Source organism: Anomaloglossus baeobatrachus, chromosome 2 (assembly GCF_048569485.1).
Source record: "Anomaloglossus baeobatrachus isolate aAnoBae1 chromosome 2, aAnoBae1.hap1, whole genome shotgun sequence".
Taxonomy (NCBI): domain Eukaryota; kingdom Metazoa; phylum Chordata; class Amphibia; order Anura; family Aromobatidae; genus Anomaloglossus; species Anomaloglossus baeobatrachus.
The window spans coordinates 630,892,360-630,911,455 of record NC_134354.1 but is presented as its reverse complement, the minus strand read 5'-3'; the positions used below and the strand labels follow the sequence as shown (position 1 = coordinate 630,911,455).

The 19,096-nt window shown below is 49.3% G+C and overlaps 1 protein-coding gene across 1 annotated transcript in view; it reads left to right on the top strand.

Moving 5' to 3' along the window:
- LCP1 (lymphocyte cytosolic protein 1) overlaps positions 1 to 19,096 on the top strand; it is a 92,823-nt gene that overhangs the window by 57,341 nt on the left and 16,386 nt on the right. Inside the window, exons 9-12 of the mRNA XM_075334388.1 lie at positions 2,536 to 2,631; positions 4,399 to 4,594; positions 14,186 to 14,264; positions 15,907 to 16,021. Coding sequence (XP_075190503.1) covers positions 2,536 to 2,631; positions 4,399 to 4,594; positions 14,186 to 14,264; positions 15,907 to 16,021 — 486 coding nt within the window. The remainder of the gene's footprint in view (positions 1 to 2,535; positions 2,632 to 4,398; positions 4,595 to 14,185; positions 14,265 to 15,906; positions 16,022 to 19,096) is intronic.

Here is a 19,096-nt window from a genome sequence, read left to right as displayed (position 1 = left end):
GGAAGGGCTTTTTTTGAAGAAATGCAATTCGTGCGAAGCATTGTCAAGCTGTCAGAGCTACAATCAAAGAGGGACTTAACGTCCAGCATCATCCTGACAGTAATCTGGTAATCTAACTAGCCTAACTCAACCTAATCATGATCAGCTTTCATTTCCTGCTCTCCACTGATCATAGAGATTAGTGAAGAGCCGGATATACCGAGCACTGTACAGAGATATAATAGCTGTAGAGCCTTGTCACGGGTCCTTCTCCCATATCACACAATCAACAGAGCGAGAGATGATTGAACAATCCAAAGAACATTTATTCCTAGCAAGTCAGAAGTCCCATAAAAATAATCCACCACACAGAGGGTAAAATAGTCTAGTATTGTCATAAATGTCCCAGGAGGTTAGTCACAATCCTCCAGCAGTCCTTTTCCAGGGAAATCGGGTTTCTCATAGTCTCTCTGGAGTGTCAGCTTCTCCCTCAGAGGATCAATCTTACTCCCCCCCACCCAGTAAGAGAGAGTTTAGGTGGATCCCAGGCCCCCCTCCCCCGGACTTAGGGACAAAAGCCTGGCAGGGGGTAATTAACTTGCAAACAGGACAATGTACACACAAGGAATACACAGAATGGACAGAGCACCACGCCTAAAATACAAACCTACACAAAATTATACACAACCCACCATTTTCCACCATCACAAGCCTACTTTATGGCCCAGTGTTTGAGCTCAGAATGATGCCAAATGGTTTTTAACTACATTGTCAAGTAGTTTCTGTGGTCCTATTCTCACCCCACCTTCCCCCCAAAAGACAAGACCCCGGGATAATATTTGAGGTAGTTGAATAGCCACTGGAAATTCCACTAGCTCCTTTTCTCTCTAAGCCTAAGTTCCCAAGGTGCAAAAACAAAAAAAAAAAAAAAAAAAGGATTTTCCACTACGTATTGGCTTGAATTTTACAGTTGCAGCAAAGTGCATGAAATCTTAAGAGCTCTCATTCACCTTCTGCAAAACATAATTGCAGAGTAAATTGAGAGCCCAAGAATATATGCTGCGAATGTAGGTGAAAGTGTCATCATTTTCTATGCAAAAGGTGAAATGTGAGGCTTCCGTTCACTTTTTTGCAATAATGCAGTGGTAAATACCTTTTTTCTGGACGACTTACTACAATCAAACTATATATTTTTTTGCTGACATATTAGAAAGCCATGATAAATCAATAACATATTGGATGACACATGTCTCCAGCCCATTATTCTGATAAGAAGACATTACCTGCAATCACTATGCTCTGTAAAATTAGAATAATCTGTGCAAATTTTTCCAGATTCCCAAAAAATCACAATGCATCAACTTTTAATACGGACAGGGAAAAGCAGCGCACTATTTTACAGCCTGTCCAGGAATTTCTGGATGGTTGGCAACAATGCAGCAAATACTTACAAGAGAATACAGCTGTGCAAAATACTGTATAAACCAAAACGTATTTTAGGAAATCTCTGAAAGTAAAATAAAAGCTGTATTTCACATTTCAATCAAATATGATAGTGTACATAATGTGCGATTTCAGCCATGTATGTCATACTGTGAAACGATCCCGCTCCAGAGATACTCCATACTTTAAATAGGGGAGACTAGTTGGATAGACGGGTCTCCAGCGGCTTCTCCCCCCTGCTCCTCTAAAGTGACAGATCTCTCCTTGTGTGTAAAGCCTGCTTTACACCTTACGATCCAGCATACGATATCGTATGCGATCGTACCCGCCCCCATCATATGTGCGGCACGTTCAATTTGTTGAACGTGTCGCACAAACGAATAACCCCCGTTACACGTACTTACCCGTCCATACGACCTTGATGTGGGCGGTGAACATCCACTTCCTGGATTGGGAGGGACGTTCAGCGTCACATCGATGTCACGCGGCAGCCGGCCAATAGAAGCGGAGGGGCGGAGATGAGCGGGACGTAAACATCCCGCCCACCTCCTTCCTTCCTTCTGCGAGAGCCGCAGGACATAGGTAAGATCTGTTCATCGTTCCCGGGGTGTCACACACTGCGATGTGTGCTACCCCGGGTACGATGAACAACCTGACGTTCAGTTTTTAGGAATTGAACGACGTGCGTGCGATGAACGTTTTACCATTCAATCGCAATCGCACGTAGCTGTTACATGCTACAATGTACCTTACGATGCCGGATGAGCGTCACTTACGACGTGACCCCGCCGACACATTGTAAGATATATTGTAGTGTGTAAAGCGCCCTTTACCTCATATATTGGTAAGAACTGTTGTTCATCATGAGTGATAAAACAGATAAAGAAGGCATTTTTTAGCTATTAGAATACTCATCATTTACTATTCTACTTAGCGCAATGACATATACTGAAAGGGTGAAGGGCAGAACAATCTATTACGGTATATACTGCTTTGGTTTATGCATGAATTTTGATTGTGTCGAGTTGTATTCTTTATTTAGTGTAAGGGATATTGTTAAAGGAACAAATACTGTAGGAATATTGCCATAACATTATTGTCTTGATCTTTTAGGACTCCAAAGCTTATTACAATTTGCTTAATGAAGTTGCTCCTAAAGGCGATGAAGAAGGAATTCCAGCTGTAGTCATTGATATGATTGGACTGAGGGTAAGTGATATTTTCCAAAATCATTATATCATGTAACAATATGGCATCCACAGCATACTGTTACTATGTATGCCTGCACAGTATATATACCTTACTAGTATATTATAATTAATTGGTTTGATAAATACATATACAGTAGAGACCAAAAGTTTGGACACACCTCCTCATTCAAAGAGTTTTCTTTATTTTCATGACTCTAAAAATTGTAGATTCACATTGAAGGCATCAAAACTATTAACATGTGGAATGAAATACTTAAAAAAGTGTGAAACAACTGAAAATATGTCTTATATTCTAGGGTCTTCAAAGTAGCCACCTTTTGCTTTGATTACTGCTTTGCACACTCTTGGCATTCTCTTGATGAGCTTCAAGAGGTAGTCACCGGAAATGGTTTTCCAACAGTCTTGAAGGAGTTCCCAGAGATGCTTAGCACTTGTTGGCCCTTTTGCCTTCACTCTGCAGTCCAGCTCACCCCACACCATCTCGATTGGGTTCAGGTCTGGTGACTGTGGAGGACAGGTCATCTGGCGTAGCACCCCATCACTCTCCTTCTTGGTCAAATAGCCCTTACACAGCCTGGAGGTGTGTTTGGGGTTATTGTCCTGTTGAAAAATAAATTATGGTCCAACTAAACGCAAACTGGATGGAATAGCATGCCGCTGCAAGATGCTGTGGTAAGCATGCTGGTTCTGTATGCCTTCAATTTTGAATAAATCCCCAACAGTGTCAGCAGCAAAGCAACCTCACACCATCACACCTCCTCCTCCATGCTTCACGGTGGGAACCAGGCATGTAGAGTCCATCCGTTCACCTTTACTACAAAGCCACGGTGGTTGGATCCACAGATCTCCAATTTTGACTCATCAGACCAAAGCACAGATTTCCACTGGTCTAATGTCCATTCCTTGTGTTCTTTAGCCAAAACAAGTCTCTTCTGCTTGTTGCCTGTCCTTAGCACTTAGCAGTGGTTTCCTAGCGGTTATTTTACCATGAAGGCCTGCTGCACAAAGTCTCCTCTTAATAGTTGTTCTGGAGATGAGAAGGTGTGCCCAAACTTTTGGTCTGTACTGTATATACACTGAGTATATATATATATATATATATATATATATATATATATAAAAAATATACTGAAGGGATTCAGCTCTGGTACGCAATGGCAGAGATACAAAGGAAAAAGACCAGCTTGACCAGCAAAGAGTCCAGGATATACCAGTCCATTCAGATATGGGTTTGGTTTTCCTTCTCAACCCACACACTGCTTCAGTTCTCCAGCCCAACCACCCTCAAACTGAGAAGCTCTGGCTGACTACTTATGCAGTGCTAATCATACATCTGTGCACATCAGGCATTGCCTCAGAACCTGAACTAGCAGAGAAGAGCCAGGCCATGATTAACCTCTTCTCTGCTGTTCACCAGTGCAAGAGGCACATGCTAGGAGTAATGCAGCTACCATCAACCACCATATCTTTCAATGCGTAACAATGCATATATAGCATTGTCATGTTCCACAGCATTTTAAAGAGATCTCTAGTGGGGCTGACAAACATATTCCCTATTAGTATGTCTTTAGAGTATGAGAAGAAACGGGAGAAACCCCACAAAAACCACTGAACCACAATGCTGTTTATTCATTAATAGATAAGTATTAGCAAGCAGGCATCAATAGATGTGACCTGTCTTCCCAATGCAAAAAGTGAGTGGAGCAGGAATACCCCTCTAATACATCTGTGCTGACTTTGTCACATGCTTATTTTCTGATCCAAGGAGAAAGAAGACTTAAAGAGAGCAGAGTGCATGCTGGTACAAGCGGACAGACTGGGCTGTCGCCAATTTGTGACAGCTACAGATGTTGTACGGGGAAATCCAAAACTTAACTTGGCTTTTATTGCAAACTTGTTTAATAAGTACCCTGCCCTGAAGAAGCCAGAAAACCAGGACATCGACTGGAGCTCTATTGAAGGTAAACATGACAATTCTGGTGGTTTCTGATATTTACCAATTAGTCATTTCTTAAACGTTAAGGTACTTGAGATATTGACAAGGTGGTGCAGCATTTTGTTGTGTTATTTTTAAGTACTAAACATTTGAAGGGTTGTACAATAAAATATTACACTTCTCTGATACATGATGTAAAACCTAACACTTCTCATGTGCCCAGATATTGCTGTTAGACACATGGTTTAGAGCTCCCGGCTGTTCTCTGGATTCCCTCACTGATTGTCCACCTAATGTGTCCATTGTCTATGGTCACACGTGCTCAGTAGACCTTGTACACTGTGTACTAGCAGAAGCTTTTTCCTGCATTCAGTCTAGGTGGGCGCCATAACAAGAATAAAACTGCAATAACAAGTGAGAAATTCATTTTTTCATGAATTTTGTGAAATTGGTTTTGAGAGTGTAACATTTAATCATGGGACAAAACTTTTGAAATTATACTTTATGCACTGGATATTTCACATGTAATGTATCAGACCATCAAAGATGTTCCCATTGGGCAGGAACACAAGTTAAAAATATGTGTCGCGGGCGAGGAGGAGGGTGTCAGCACACTACGCTCACCCCTTCTGCTCGGGTCCGGCGGTTGCTGCTCAGTGGTGGCTCGAGCTGTAGGCCGGATCCCGGGGGTTCTCGAGCGGCACTCCTCGCCCGTGAGTGAAAGGGGTTTGTTGGGTGTGGGGATTGTTTATTGTCCGTGACACCACCCACGGTTGTGGTGATTTCACCACCGCTGCTCAATATGGGGATCCCCGGGATGGTGATGCGGAGCAGCCAGGTGTTGTGTTGCCCCTCCGTGGGTAGGGGTTGGTGATCCCGGGGCCCGGTGATGAGATGGGAGATGCAGGGCCTGTTGGGCGCAGGGACGCGGGGGCAGCGCTGTGCCTTGCGGCACTGTGGTACTCACTCAGCTTGAGACGTTGACACAGTTTAACGGTAAACCACACGGCTGGAAAGACGGTTCCCACGGACGGCTGCACTTGCTCTCCCAGTAGGTGACGGTGATGTCCCTCTGACCTGCACCTGATGTTTCTAAGTTGGTAGCGATGGGTCCCCACCGGTAACCCGCTCCCCGGCTTCAAGCTGGACCGGAGGAGCTCTACTTTGCCCGCAGACGCTGGCCCTGAGGAACTGGTGCCTTGGCGGTGGCGGTGTTCCTCTTTAATGGTTGGACTGTTGCCTTCAATCGGGACTTGGTTGTTGGGGGATCTACGTCCCCTTCACTGACGGATTCGGCAAATTATGGCGACTCCTAGCCTTGCCGGGGTCCGAGAGGCCCCTGCCCTCGTGCTGACTGTCCTTTGCACGCTGCTCCAGACCGCCGGGTCACTACCCGTCCGCGGTCCTTCCAGGAACTCCCGAACAGTCACCCCTCTGGACAGTCACCGTCATTGCTGACCTTGCTGACCTGTCCTGCACACAGCTGGACTCACTTCAGGCTTTCCACTCTCTGTCCTTCCTGTCACCACTCTTGCTGTCCTCCTTTACCACTTTACTTCCTTCACTTCTACTTGTTTACTCCTCACTCAAGCCCTGCCTGGGCTAAACTCTGTTGTTTACTCCTTCATGTCCCTCACTGGACTGACTGGTTTCTCCCGCCTCCAGAGCTGTGTCCTCCTCGGTGGGCGGAGCCAACCGCCTGGCCCACCCCCTGGTGTGAACATCAGCCCCTGGAGGAAGGCAACAAGGATTTTAGGTTAGCTTTGGTGTTCCTGACTGGGATGTAGGGTGTGGTGGTGTGATGACCTGTGACCCCTGGCTTGCCCAGGGCGTCACATTCCCCCTTAGCAAAATGCAGACCGTCCGCGGGCTGCCCGTCCAACACCGGTTTTATTTTTCTGAAAAATATAACATTGTAAACGGTAACATATATACATTTTTAATGAATCTTCCCTTAACGGGAGGCACATTTCTTAAACGTTGCAAACAGTTTACGGTTACGATTTCCGCTCTCTCCCACCCAAGCAACCTGGCCCTGATGCTGCCCCTAAAGCCCAGGCAGCACCCCTTGACCCACAGTCCAGCACAAGTCACCCGAGCGGGATCTGTCCTTCCCCTCCAGAGGGTAGCCACCGGTTCCTTTGGTGGCTGGGCCCCAGCCTGCTCCGCTGAGGGCCCTCCCTCCAACCTGCCTCTCCGGAGGCGGCATTGCGGAAAACGGTAACGGCAAACAACTTATTTACAAGCCACTTAACGTTTGTGGTTGCCCTGCAAGTTCACGGGCTTGTCCATGGATAGTTCCCATGCAAAACTTTTTAAACGGTCCCCACAGGGACAACGGTGCCGGCTCCGGCCGGTTGCAAATCACGCAGACAATCAGGTAAAGTACTCGGTATCATCATTTTTCATCATTGGTAAACTTTTCAAACTTTTAAACAAGAATTCACACAAACTTCCTGACCCCCCTTCTTTAAAGGACAGTCTCCCTGTACCTAAGTGGGGCTCTACCTAGGTTGGGACGGGTGGACCTTCGGGGCCCGGTGTCAGTGGGGCTATGCAGTGGGGCAGAGGGAACAACCGGTTCCTCCTCCCTTCTATCGTGTGGGGCAGGCGGAGGCATAGGGGAGCTGGGTACAGGTTCATCCCTGGGCACTGGCAATGGTTCTGGCTCACGGTCGACCGCTTCCACCACTTCTTCATCCACGGGTTGTGGGAACAGTATCACTGGAAGAATCACCGCGCCGTTCTGTGTAGGCCAGTCTGCTGGGAAGTCACCCATCACAGTGTGGATCACCTCTTTTGCCTTCTCCGCTGGTGGAGGAACTGGTACGTCCGCCGTTGTCCTCAATGCTGGTGGGCACCTTTTCAGATGGTCCCGGGAGACGGTGGCCAAAGTGCCCCCTTGGTCACGACTGATCTGGTAGGCCTTCCCATCTTCCCACCCTGTGGGTTGTATGACGTATGGGATCGGTTCCCATTGATCATCCAGCTTGTGGGTCTTCCTCTTCCGTTTTAACACCACATCTCCCGGCTGGAAAGGGCTCGCAGACGCTTTCTGGTTGAATCGCTGCTCGTGCTGTTCTCGACTTCGACTTAGATTCTTCTCCACATACTCCTGAATCTGCCGGTATTGTGCTCTCCGCCGAGTTTCCCATTCAGCCGTCGAAGGGAGTGCTTCTGGGGGCTCCAACCCTATCTCTAGGTCCACCGGCAGGCGGCCGGGACGAGCCCTCATCAGGTATGCTGGGGTGCACTTTGTCGAGCTGGACGGGATATTGTTGTACATATCGACCAAGTCGGGTAGCTTCTCCGGCCACAGGTTCCGCTCTTCCAGCGGTAACGTCTTGAGGAGTCCCAGGACCAAGTGGTTCATCTTCTCACACATGCCGTTGGTCTGGGCATGGTAAGGGGTGGTCCGGATCTTCTTACAGCCGTACAACTGGCAGAACTCGTGGAACACCTCCACTTCAAAAGCCGGGCCTTGGTCAGTAAGCACCTTTTCTGGATATCCATGTGGGCGGCAGAAATAGGCTTGGAACGCTCGAGCAGCAGTTCGTCCAGTTAGGTCCTTGACGGGGACAACCACCATGAATCTTGAATAGTGGTCTACGATGGTCAACGCGTAGGCGTACCCGCTTCTGCTGGGGGTGAGCTTGACATGGTCTAGGGCGACCAGCTCCAGCGGTTGATGTGTGATGATTGGGTGCAAGGGTGCCCTCTGGCTGGCCTCGCCTTCCTTCTCAGCGTGCAAGGACCACACTCTCGGCACCAGGCTTCTACCGACTCCCGCATCCCACTCCAGTAGAACCGCTCTCTCAACAGCATCTCCAGCTTCTTCCACCCGAAGTGTCCGGCACCATCATGGTATGCCCGCAGAACAGTAGCCACATCAGCTTGGGGAATAACCAACTGGCAAATTTTCTCATGGGTCTTCGGGTTGATCAGCTCACGGTACAGCTTCCCTTGATGTAGATAAAGCCGTTTCCGTTCCTTCCACAAGCGTTGGGCTTCAGCTGGAGCAGCAGGGTCTATTCCTACAGCACCTTGTTCCACCAGGGTCTTGACGAGGCGGACAGCCGGCGCCTGGTTTTGAGCTTCCTGCCATTCCTGACTGGGCCGGGGGTCCAGATCCACCCGTTGTTGGTGTATTTGTACCTTCTCAGTTGGTGGCTGGTGAAATGCAGGCAGCTCAATCTCCTCGAGGTCATCATCCTCGCCCCCTTCTTCTGACAAATGGGGCATTCGGGAGAGTGCATCAGCGTTAATGTTGACACGACCAGCTCGATACTTGATGGTGAAGTCGTAGTTGGCTAGCCGGGCCACCCACCGCTGCTCCAATGCGCCCAGCTTAGCTGTGTCCAGGTGGGTCAACGGATTGTTGTCCGTAAAAGCGGTGAATTTTGCGGCAGCCAAGTAGTGGCGGAACCGCTCGGTGATAGCCCACACCAATGCCAGGAGCTCGAGCTTGAAGGAGCTGTAGTTCTCGGGGTTCCTTTCAGTTGGCCTAAGCTTCCAGCTAGCATAAGTTATCACTTTCTCCTTCCCATCCTGGACCTGGGACAGGACTGCTCCCAGTCCCACATTGCTGGCGTCAGTATAAAGGATGAATGGGCAGCCATAATCAGGATATGCTAAGACTTCTTCCCCAGTCAAGGCCGCCTTCAGCTGGCAGAAGGATTCTTCATGCGTTTCCTCCCACACCAGTGGGGTCCCTAGGGGTCTACCACCTTTGGTCTGTCCCACGAGGAGATCTTGCATAGGAGCAGCCATCTTCGTGTACCCTTTGATAAAGCGCCGGTAGTACCCCACCAGACCCCGAAACTGCCTTACTTCCCTCACTGTGGTTGGTCTCGGCCAGCCTTGGATGGCAGTGATCTTCTCAGGGTCGGGGGCGACACCCTCTGCACTTACCACGTGCCCCAGGTATTGCACCCTGGGTTTCAGCAGGTGACACTTAGAAGGCTTCAATTTCATCCCGTATTTGGCAAGGGACGCGAACACCTCGGCCAGGTGCTCCAGATGGGCTTCATACGTCTGGGAGTAAACAATCACATCATCCAAATACAATAGGACGGTCTCGAAGTTTAGGTGTCCCAGACAGCACTCCATCAGCCGTTGGAAGGTTCCTGGCGCGTTGCACAGCCCGAACGGCATACTATTGAATTCACAGAGCCCCATCGGAGTGGTGAAGGCGGTTTTCTCCCGGTCCTCCGGTGCTACTGCCACTTGCCAATATCCGCTGGTGAGGTCAAGGGTAGAGAAGTAATTTGCAGTCCTCAGTGCGGCCAAAGACTCTTCAATACGAGGCAGTGGGTAGGCATCTTTATGGGTTATCTGATTAATCTTCCGGTAGTCCACACACATCCGCATGGTACCATCCTTCTTTTTAACCAGTACCAACGGAGCGGCCCAGGGACTACAGCTGTCCCGAATAACCCCTGCCTCCTTCATATTCCTCAACATGTCTTTGGCACACTGGTAATGCGCAGGGGGAATAGGCCTGTACCTCTCTTTGATAGGGGGGTGTTCGCCGGTGGGGATGTGGTGTTGGACCCCTTTGATCCGCCCAAAGTCTAGTGGATGTTTACTGAAAACCTGTTCATACTCCTGCACCACCCTGTACACCCCTGCTTTGTGATGTGTAGGAGTATCGTCAGTACCCACGTGTAGCTGTTGGTGCCACTCCTTTACCACCCCTTGAGGTGAGGAAGTGCTGGTGTTAGGTGGGGAGACTGAGGGACTGGCTTCGTGGATGGTGTGGGGATCCAGGGTGAGCAGCTTGGCAATAGTGGCATACCGGGGAAGCCTGACTTCTTCCTCCCCACAGTTCAACACTCTCACAGGCACTCTCCCCTTCTTTACATCCACCACCCCTCTGGCGGCCATTACAGTGGGCCAGTGCTCGGAGGGAATGGGCTCCATCATAGCAGGGTAGTCACGCCCCTGAGGCCCTACTGCTGCCCTACACCAAATCATCATCTCACTCCTAGGGGGCACAGTCAATGGAGCAACATCCATCACTCTCACTCCACCAATCTCCCCTCCTGTTGAGCTTACATGCTGGCGGTACATCAGGGCTCGGATCTCACGCTGCACAGCCCTCTGCCGGCTCCCTGCCGCTGTGGCGGCTAGCTGTTGCAATAGGGTCAACACATCAGCCATGCAGTGCTCCATCACATTGGTTCCCAGCACTATCTTCGGGTTATGATCACTGGGTTCATTCATGATCACAATCATACCCTGGTGTTGCAGTTCAGCTTGCCCCACTGTCATAGCTACTTGTTTATACCCCACCTGGGTCAAGGGAAGTCCATTAGCGGCAATTAGCGTTATACTATTATCTGGGGGTGCCAGCTCGTCTATTGCCCAATACCGCTGGTACAACGTGTACGGTATGGTGGTTACCTGTGATCCAGTGTCCAAGAGAGCCATCACTGGTATGCATTCCACAGCCACGGGGATGATGGGGCGAGCCCCGATATATCGGTCCCGCCAGTCCGGGGGGCCACGATGTTCTACTCCTGAGGATTGGCCCGGGGCCCCAGGGGTTGCTCGTTTAACGGGCACTGTCGGAAGTAATGACCCGGCTTACGGCACTTGTAGCAGATTGGAGGTCTGCTCCGCGGGTTGTTAGCACTTCTCCGCTGCATCCAGGGAACATCCTCGGGACTGTCAGCAAGCTGTATCTGTGCTGGAGGCTGAGACCTGGTCAGAGGTTGTAGTGCAGCAAGGATCTTGGCGAGGTCTCCGTCCATGCGACAGACCTGGGCTGCCAGTTCATCCACTGTGCTGCTTGGGGCTGTAGGTATTGGAGAGGTTGGTATGGCAGAGGCCGCCACAACGGGGGCCGTCTCGACGGGCCACAGGGCGGGTTCCAGAACTTCTGCAGCTGGGGGCTGTAGTGCTTTAATGGCCCGCTCCTTTAACACAGCAAAGTCCACATCAGGGTGTTCCAGGGCCCACAGCCGAAGTTGTTTACGATCCTCAGGGGACCTCATCCCCTGCGCAAATTGCTCTATTAACATCTTGTTGCTATCCGCCTCATTAATAGGATTCACCCACTTCAGCGTGCGGAGGGCGGTCTGCAGACGTAAAGCATAGTCCCGAATGCTATCCCCAGCCCGTTGCCGGCACTGGTAAAACTGCATCCTCAGCTCAGCTTCAGTCCGGGTCTCGAAGGCAGTCTGTAGCTTCTCAAAGATGGTGGCTACAGAGAGCCGGTCCCCCTCGGCCCAGGTCTCCGCTTCCTGCTCAGCCGCACCGGTTAACTGGCCTAGCACTATTGCTGCACGTTGCTTATCAGTCAGGGGGTACAGCTCTAGCAACGGGTTAAGCTTTTTCCGGAAGGCCTGTAGGGCATCCGGTTTCCCGTCATACTGCGGTAGCCAGGCAGCTCCGGGCGCATAGGGCAAGGAAAACGGCATGACCTGAGCGAGTGCGGGGGCCGCGGCACCTCCCGCCGGTACGGCCGGGACATGGGCAGGCCCATTCCCATCCGCGGGTGCCGCTGCGGCTGCGACCACCGCTCCTCCAGCGGCTCCGTCGGGCGCAGACATCTTGTTTCCATCCCCCTTAGCTCTTTCCGGCCCCTCCTCTCTCGGGGCGGGGTCTTGGCCTTCGCGCCTCTGCTACTTGAGAAGACGCTCGAGCGGGAACTTTTCGCGCCAAAGATGGCGGCTTCTGAAATTTTTCTACCAGATATCTCCGGCGGTAACAAGGCGCACCTCTACCAAATGGCAGAGCGGTAAGATCCTGTTCGTGACGCCAAGTTGTCGCGGGCGGGGAGGAGGGTGTCAGCACACTACGCTCACCCCTTCTGCTCGGGTCCGGCGGTTGCTGCTCAGTGGTGGCTCGAGCTGTAGGCCGGATCCCGGGGGTTCTCGAGCGGCACTCCTCGCCCGTGAGTGAAAGGGGTTTGTTGGGTGTGGGGATTGTTTATTGTCCGTGACGCCACCCACGGTTGTGGTGATTTCACCACCGCTGCTCAATATGGGGATCCCCGGGATGGTGATGCGGAGCAGCCAGGTGTTGTGTTGCCCCTCCGTGGGTAGTGGTTGGTGATCCCGGGGCCCAGTGATGAGATGGGAGATGCAGGGCCTGTTGGGCGCAGGGACGCGGGGGCAGCGCTGTGCCTTGCGGCACTGTGGTACTCACTCAGCCTGAGACGTTGACACAGTTTAACGGTAAACCACACGGCTGGAAAGACGGTTCCCACGGACGGCTGCACTTGCTCTCCCAGTAGGTGACAGTGATGTCCCTCTGACCTGCACCTGATGTTTCTAAGTTGGTAGCGATGGGTCCCCACCGGTAACCCGCTCCCCGGCTTCAAGCTGGACCGGAGGAGCTCTACTTTGCCCGCAGACGCTGGCCCTGAGGAACTGGTGCCTTGGCGGTGGCGGTGTTCCTCCTTAATGGTTGGACTGTTGCCTTCAATCGGGACTTGGTTGTTGGGGGATCTACGTCCCCTTCACTGACGGATTCGGCAAATTATGGCGACTCCTAGCCTTGCCGGGGTCCGAGAGGCCCCTGCCCTCGTGCTGACTGTCCTTTGCACGCTGCTCCAGACCGCCGGGTCACTACCCGTCCGCGGTCCTTCCAGGAACTCCCGAACAGTCACCCCTCTGGACAGTCACCGTCGTTGCTGACCTTGCTGACCTGTCCTGCACACAGCTGGACTCACTTCAGGCTTTCCACTCTCTGTCCTTCCTGTCACCACTCTTGCTGTCCTCCTTTACCACTTTACTTCCTTCACTTCTACTTGTTTACTCCTCACTCAAGCCCTGCCTGGGCTAAACTCTGTTGTTTACTCCTTCATGTCCCTCACTGGACTGACTGGTTTCTCCCGCCTCCAGAGCTGTGTCCTCCTCGGTGGGCGGAGCCAACCGCCTGGCCCACCCCCTGGTGTGAACATCAGCCCCTGGAGGAAGGCAACAAGGATTTTAGGTTAGCTTTGGTGTTCCTGACTGGGATGTAGGGTGTGGTGGTGTGATGACCTGTGACCCCTGGCTTGCCCAGGGCGTCACATATGTAAATCAAAGGGAGGAAGACCATCGATGTTGACACCTTTGTCCTTAAACAGAATCTGCCACCAGGGTTTTGCCACCTAATCTGAAAACAGCCTGATCTAGAAACAGAGACCCTAATTCCAGTGATGTGTCACTTACTGGGCTGGTCTCTGTAGATTGACGAAAGCAATGTCTTATCAGCAAGATATTATCAATAGAGGTCATACATTCAAACAGTCACGAATACATTTCTTATGGTGGTACATGGTAGCTTGAAGCCAAATTCATTAAAAGGTGTATTTCACTGCAGGACACACCTCATCAGGATTGTCATACAAAATGGCAGCCTTGATGATTTGAGGCCATGTCTAAGAAAATGCAAAATATTATCTAATACACAATATATACGGTGTTAGCAAGCAGCACAATATGGTACCTTATACAGCAATGGATCAGATTATTGAACACGCAAGTACTGACTATCTGATGTGGCATTTTAGCAATTGTAAAATAAGAATATTAGAGGCAGACATACCAGCCAAAATAAAAGGGGAATAACAACCTCATGGTAAGTATTATCTCTCATAAAAGAAATTCAATTATTCTTGCAGGTGAAACAAGGGAAGAGAGAACATTCAGGAACTGGATGAACTCACTGGGGGTTAATCCGCGAGTTAACCATTTGTATAGGTAAGAGTAACATTTGAGTGAATGTATGTGTCGCCCAGGGCTATTGGGTACTTGGTTGCGGGCCGTATATTTACGGGGATGCGGTGTCACGAGTGTTTGCTTACTGTTGCCTGGCTTCGTGACCCTGGGTGCTTTTAAATGGAGAGTTTTTACAGGGGAGATTAAAGTCATCTGTGTGACGCCATCTGCGGGTTGCGGTTAAGATGGTGGAACCACCGCTGCTGGGTTGGTTATCTCTAGGGCTGGTGGTAATGGCAGCTGTGGTGGTAGGCCCTCCGCAGGTAGGCCTGAGCCCGGGAGATGTATGATGGTGACTTTTGCCGAATAAGGGAGGCCACACCAGGGGTTGCAGTTTAACAGTTCTTTACTCACGGTTGGGCCCTTGGACGGCTGGTTCAGGTCCCTGTATTTTCAGTGCCAGTTTGATGACTCAGTTGCTCTGTCCCCGGCACCCTCAGTGTGTTGGGACTCCGTAGCTTGAAGCAGGTTTGGGGGCCCTGACTGTCTTCTGGCAGTCTTCTCGTCTGTACGGCTGGCAGTGTGGACCCTGAAGGGCCGGTCTGTGTTCCCGATCCCTGATCCTTGCTTTACTGCTGAGTCAGTGAGGTCCGTGAAGGTCCCCTCACTTTGCAGGTATTTGCAAGACTGTATGAAACTGACACCTGACCTAGGGCCCTGTGCACCATCGGTGCTCTGGTCCCAGTGGTACTTCGGTGTACCTACCTTGGCGACCACTCTCCTGTGCCCCTGGGTCACCGTTACATGACCCAGCTCTAGTCACGTCTCTACTCTTGACTCTCTACTCTTGACTGCCCTTAGTCTCCTCCCATCAGGCTGTTTAACCCTAGAACGCGCAAGCAATTCAATCTACCATAGAAAACAAATGACCTAGCAGGCCTGCGAGGCCCCAGGTATGCGTTCTAGGGCTAGTCCCCTGGACTAGCTCCGCCCTCTAGGTGGCCATCCCTTTGGGTGTCTAAGAAGGCAATTACCCCTGGTGTGTAGTGGAAACTGGGAGTTTAGTGTGTTCCGATGTCACTGGCACTGGTGTTCCAGGTCCCTGGGGGTAGGCCCTGTATCCCGGTGAGGATGCAGTTCCTAGTAGTGCCCTGAGTGGTTCAGGGGCACTACATGTACACTAGAAGATACCGCCATTGATCAGAAGTAGTATAGCGCTGTATAGCACCCTTGTCTTGTTTTTGCCGTTGTTTGCTCTGCGTAGGATTAACGATGCCCTCTCACAGACATTGCCTCCTTCCATGCTAACATTTGCACACTTGCAATACAAGTGTGTAAAATACGTGGCCGGCTATGTCGAGTGTGCATGAGAGGCAGTTCTGGCAGCAGCTTATCTGTCGCGTTAGTCGGGGAAACCCCATATAAATTAAATTATTACTGATCCTGCCGAAATTGATGTTTTTTCCAGCATTAATCTAACGTGAATAAGGGACTTTAATAAGGCACTTCGGAAACTACAGACAATACATTAATAATGGATTAATTTTACTACACATTAACCGTTTGCACCTTACTTTTAATGAATAGAAGAATCCCTAAGTTACTAAGTAGTCACTGAGATGTTGGCGGAGGGATTTTGTTCTTAGTTTATCAATTACATTAATGTTAATTGCCATTTTCCCAGTGACCTTTCAGATGCCCTGGTCATATTTCAGTTGTATGAGAAGATAAAGGTACCCGTGGATTGGAGCAGAGTAAATAAGCCACCCTACCCTAAACTGGGAGAAAAAATGAAAAAGGTATATACCCTTAAATAATGTACATGCTTATTACACTGCTTGTATTCTTGGATGAATAAAGGTTACTATAGATCAGACCTGGACAAACTGCTGACCACATCTGTTCCTGTCTGGCAGACGGCAGTGACACGTTGGCCGCCCTCCCTATGGCCATCTCAATTTCACTAGCATCTCCATCTTCAGGCTGATGTGGTGGTCATCATTCTGTATTTGAGGGTTGTGAGAGATAATACTGTGGGGTCATCAATCTGTATTTAGGGTGGAGGCTGTGAGAGATAATACTGTGGGGTCATCAATCTGTGTTTGTGGGCTGTGGGGGATCATAATGTGTTAATGTGTTGTGGTGCTGTGAGGGCCATCATATTGTGTTGAGGGATGCTCGGAATCATAATGTGGGGGTCATCATTCTGTGTTTGAGGGATGTGGGGCATGATATTCCACTGGGACCGTAAGGGATTATCATCTAATATATAAAGGTGAATGTGTGTATGTGTGTATGTCCGGGATTAGCATCTGCACCATCGCAGCTAGAGATGCAAATTTTGCACACTCACACGTCTGGACCCCGAGAGCGTTATAGGCTATGTTGTGAGGCGAAATTTTAACCCCGCGCGTTCCAATTTACCAATCAATTTTGCACCTATCTATATAATGGGGAAAAAGTAAAACGAAAAGTGTATCCGCACCGTCGCATTTACAATCACAAAATTTTGCACAGACACCTCATGTGATCCAGGGAACGTCATAGACTATGTTTTGACAGGAAAATGCAACCCCGCGCTTTACAGTTACTCTCCAAAAAACATGCCTCCATTAAAGTAAATGGAGCCTGGAACTACAGGTTATTAGTAGGAGCTGTGATTGGTTGCTATAGGAACAAAAGACATTCATAGTATAAGAAGCTTATATGTGAGGTAATAAGATATCGGTGGGGAGACGGATAGAGAGCGACAGACAGACAGAGAGACAGACAGAGAGACAGACAGAGACAGACAGAGAGACAGCGAGATAGAGACAGACAGGGAAAGAGGCAGACAGAGACAAACGGTGAAAGAGACAGACAGAGACAGACCTAGAAAGAGACAGATGGGGAAAGAGACAGATGGGGAAAGAGACAGATGGGGAAAGAGACAGACAGAGACAAACGATGAAAGAGACAGACAGAGACAGACCTGGAAAGAGACAGACCTGCAAAGAGACAGATGGGGAAAGAGACAGATGGGGAAAGAGACAGATGGGGAAAGAGACAGACAGACAGACATGAAGACAGGGAATGAGACAGGCAGACAGGGAAGGAGGAGACAACCAGAGAGACAGACAAAGATAGATGGGGAAAGACACAGACCTTGATAGAGACAGACGGGGAAAGAGACAGAAAAATTGAGACAGACAAGGAAAGAGACAGACAGAGACAGTCAGACAGGGAAAGAGACAGACAGGAAAAGACACAGACAAAGAGACAGGGAGACAGACGGGGAGAGAGACAGACCTGGAAAAGAGACAGACCTAGAAAGAGACAGACGGGGAAAGAAACAGAGAGATAGAGACAGACAAAAAAAGAGACAGACAGACAGGCAGACGGGGAAAGAGACAGACGGGGAATGAGACAGACGGGGAAAGAGACCGACGGGGAAAGAGACAGACCTGGAAAGAGACAGACCTGGAAAGAGACTGACGGAGCACATTACTTGGCCAATTTAGTTAAATCTGTGTGGAATATCTGTGGTGTTGAAATATATGTTGTGAAATGCTTCTGTTAGCTTAGTTTTTGCCTTTTAATAATTACATTTCTATCTATTTGTTTTGTGTTTTTTGTGTGCAGAATAAATTTTTGTTAATACATACTATTTTGTTAACAACAGTTATTAACCCGGGCAAAGCCGGGTAGTACAGCTAATACTTTATAAAAAACAATGCGAGGGCCATCATACTGTCTGGAGGCTCTGGTGGACATCATAATGTGTTGGGGGTTATGGGGGATTATACATTGAGGGTCATTATTCTGTGTCAGAGTGTCAGTTTTTACCATCAGGGAGAGTTTGGTTAGAGTTTCACCAGTTTTTCTCTGATAAAAAAAATCCCTGATGGAGATTTCTCAAGAATCTCCTATCAAGCAGTCCGTGAAAAACAGACAACACTAGGATGGCATCTAAGAGCTGTGATTTTTTTTTAATGGATCCATTGATGAGTTTGATTGGACACTAGGATCAAAATCAGACATGTCTCCATTATTTTGTGTTGACCACTTGGTCTGCAAAAATACACGATTGTCAGCAGCTTCATAGACTACGAGGGGCTGCTGATAAATCTTTGGCTTTGTGATCTTTTTTGTTTCTATGGTAACAAATGTTACATCACATGAAAGCCTTATGTGTCCAATATATGTTTTCAAAATTTTGTGTTTGTTGCTTATGGTAACAGTGTTCTACACACGCGGGAAAACAAAATGGCGGAGTCTAATGTGATATTCAAAGCAACTGAGAGCAGAGGAGTGATAAAATTCTTATTTCTGCAAGGAAAGTCTGCGAAGGATATTCATGGTGATATGTCGCAGATATTGGGTGATCAATGCCCTTCATATTGCACAGTTAAGAACTGGGTTGCCAAACTTAAAATGGGCCACTTCAGCACCAATGAGGAGGAACTTCCTGGACGACCAAGAGTGGTCATTGTTCTGGAGATCGTCGATGCTGTGCACAACCTCATACTGGAGAATCAATGAATTTCAGCTAAAGCAATAGCAGACATCATGGGGATTTCCTATGAACATGTTTGTGTTATTATCTATGAACATTTGGACATGAGGAAGCTATCTGCAAAGTGGGTCCCCAACTGTTTGACAACAGATTAGAGAAGCATGCCATTTGTCAGCGTTTCTGGACTGATAAGAACTTCCTGGATCGACTGGTCACTATGGATGAGACCTGGATTTATTTGTATGACGCTGAAAACAAGGAACAGTCAAAAGAGTGGAGGCACAGTGGTTCTCCTCGTCCAATGTTCAGGGTGGAAAAATCAGCCACTAAGGTGATGGCGTCTGTGTTCTCGGATAAGGAGGGCGTGCTGCTAGTGGAC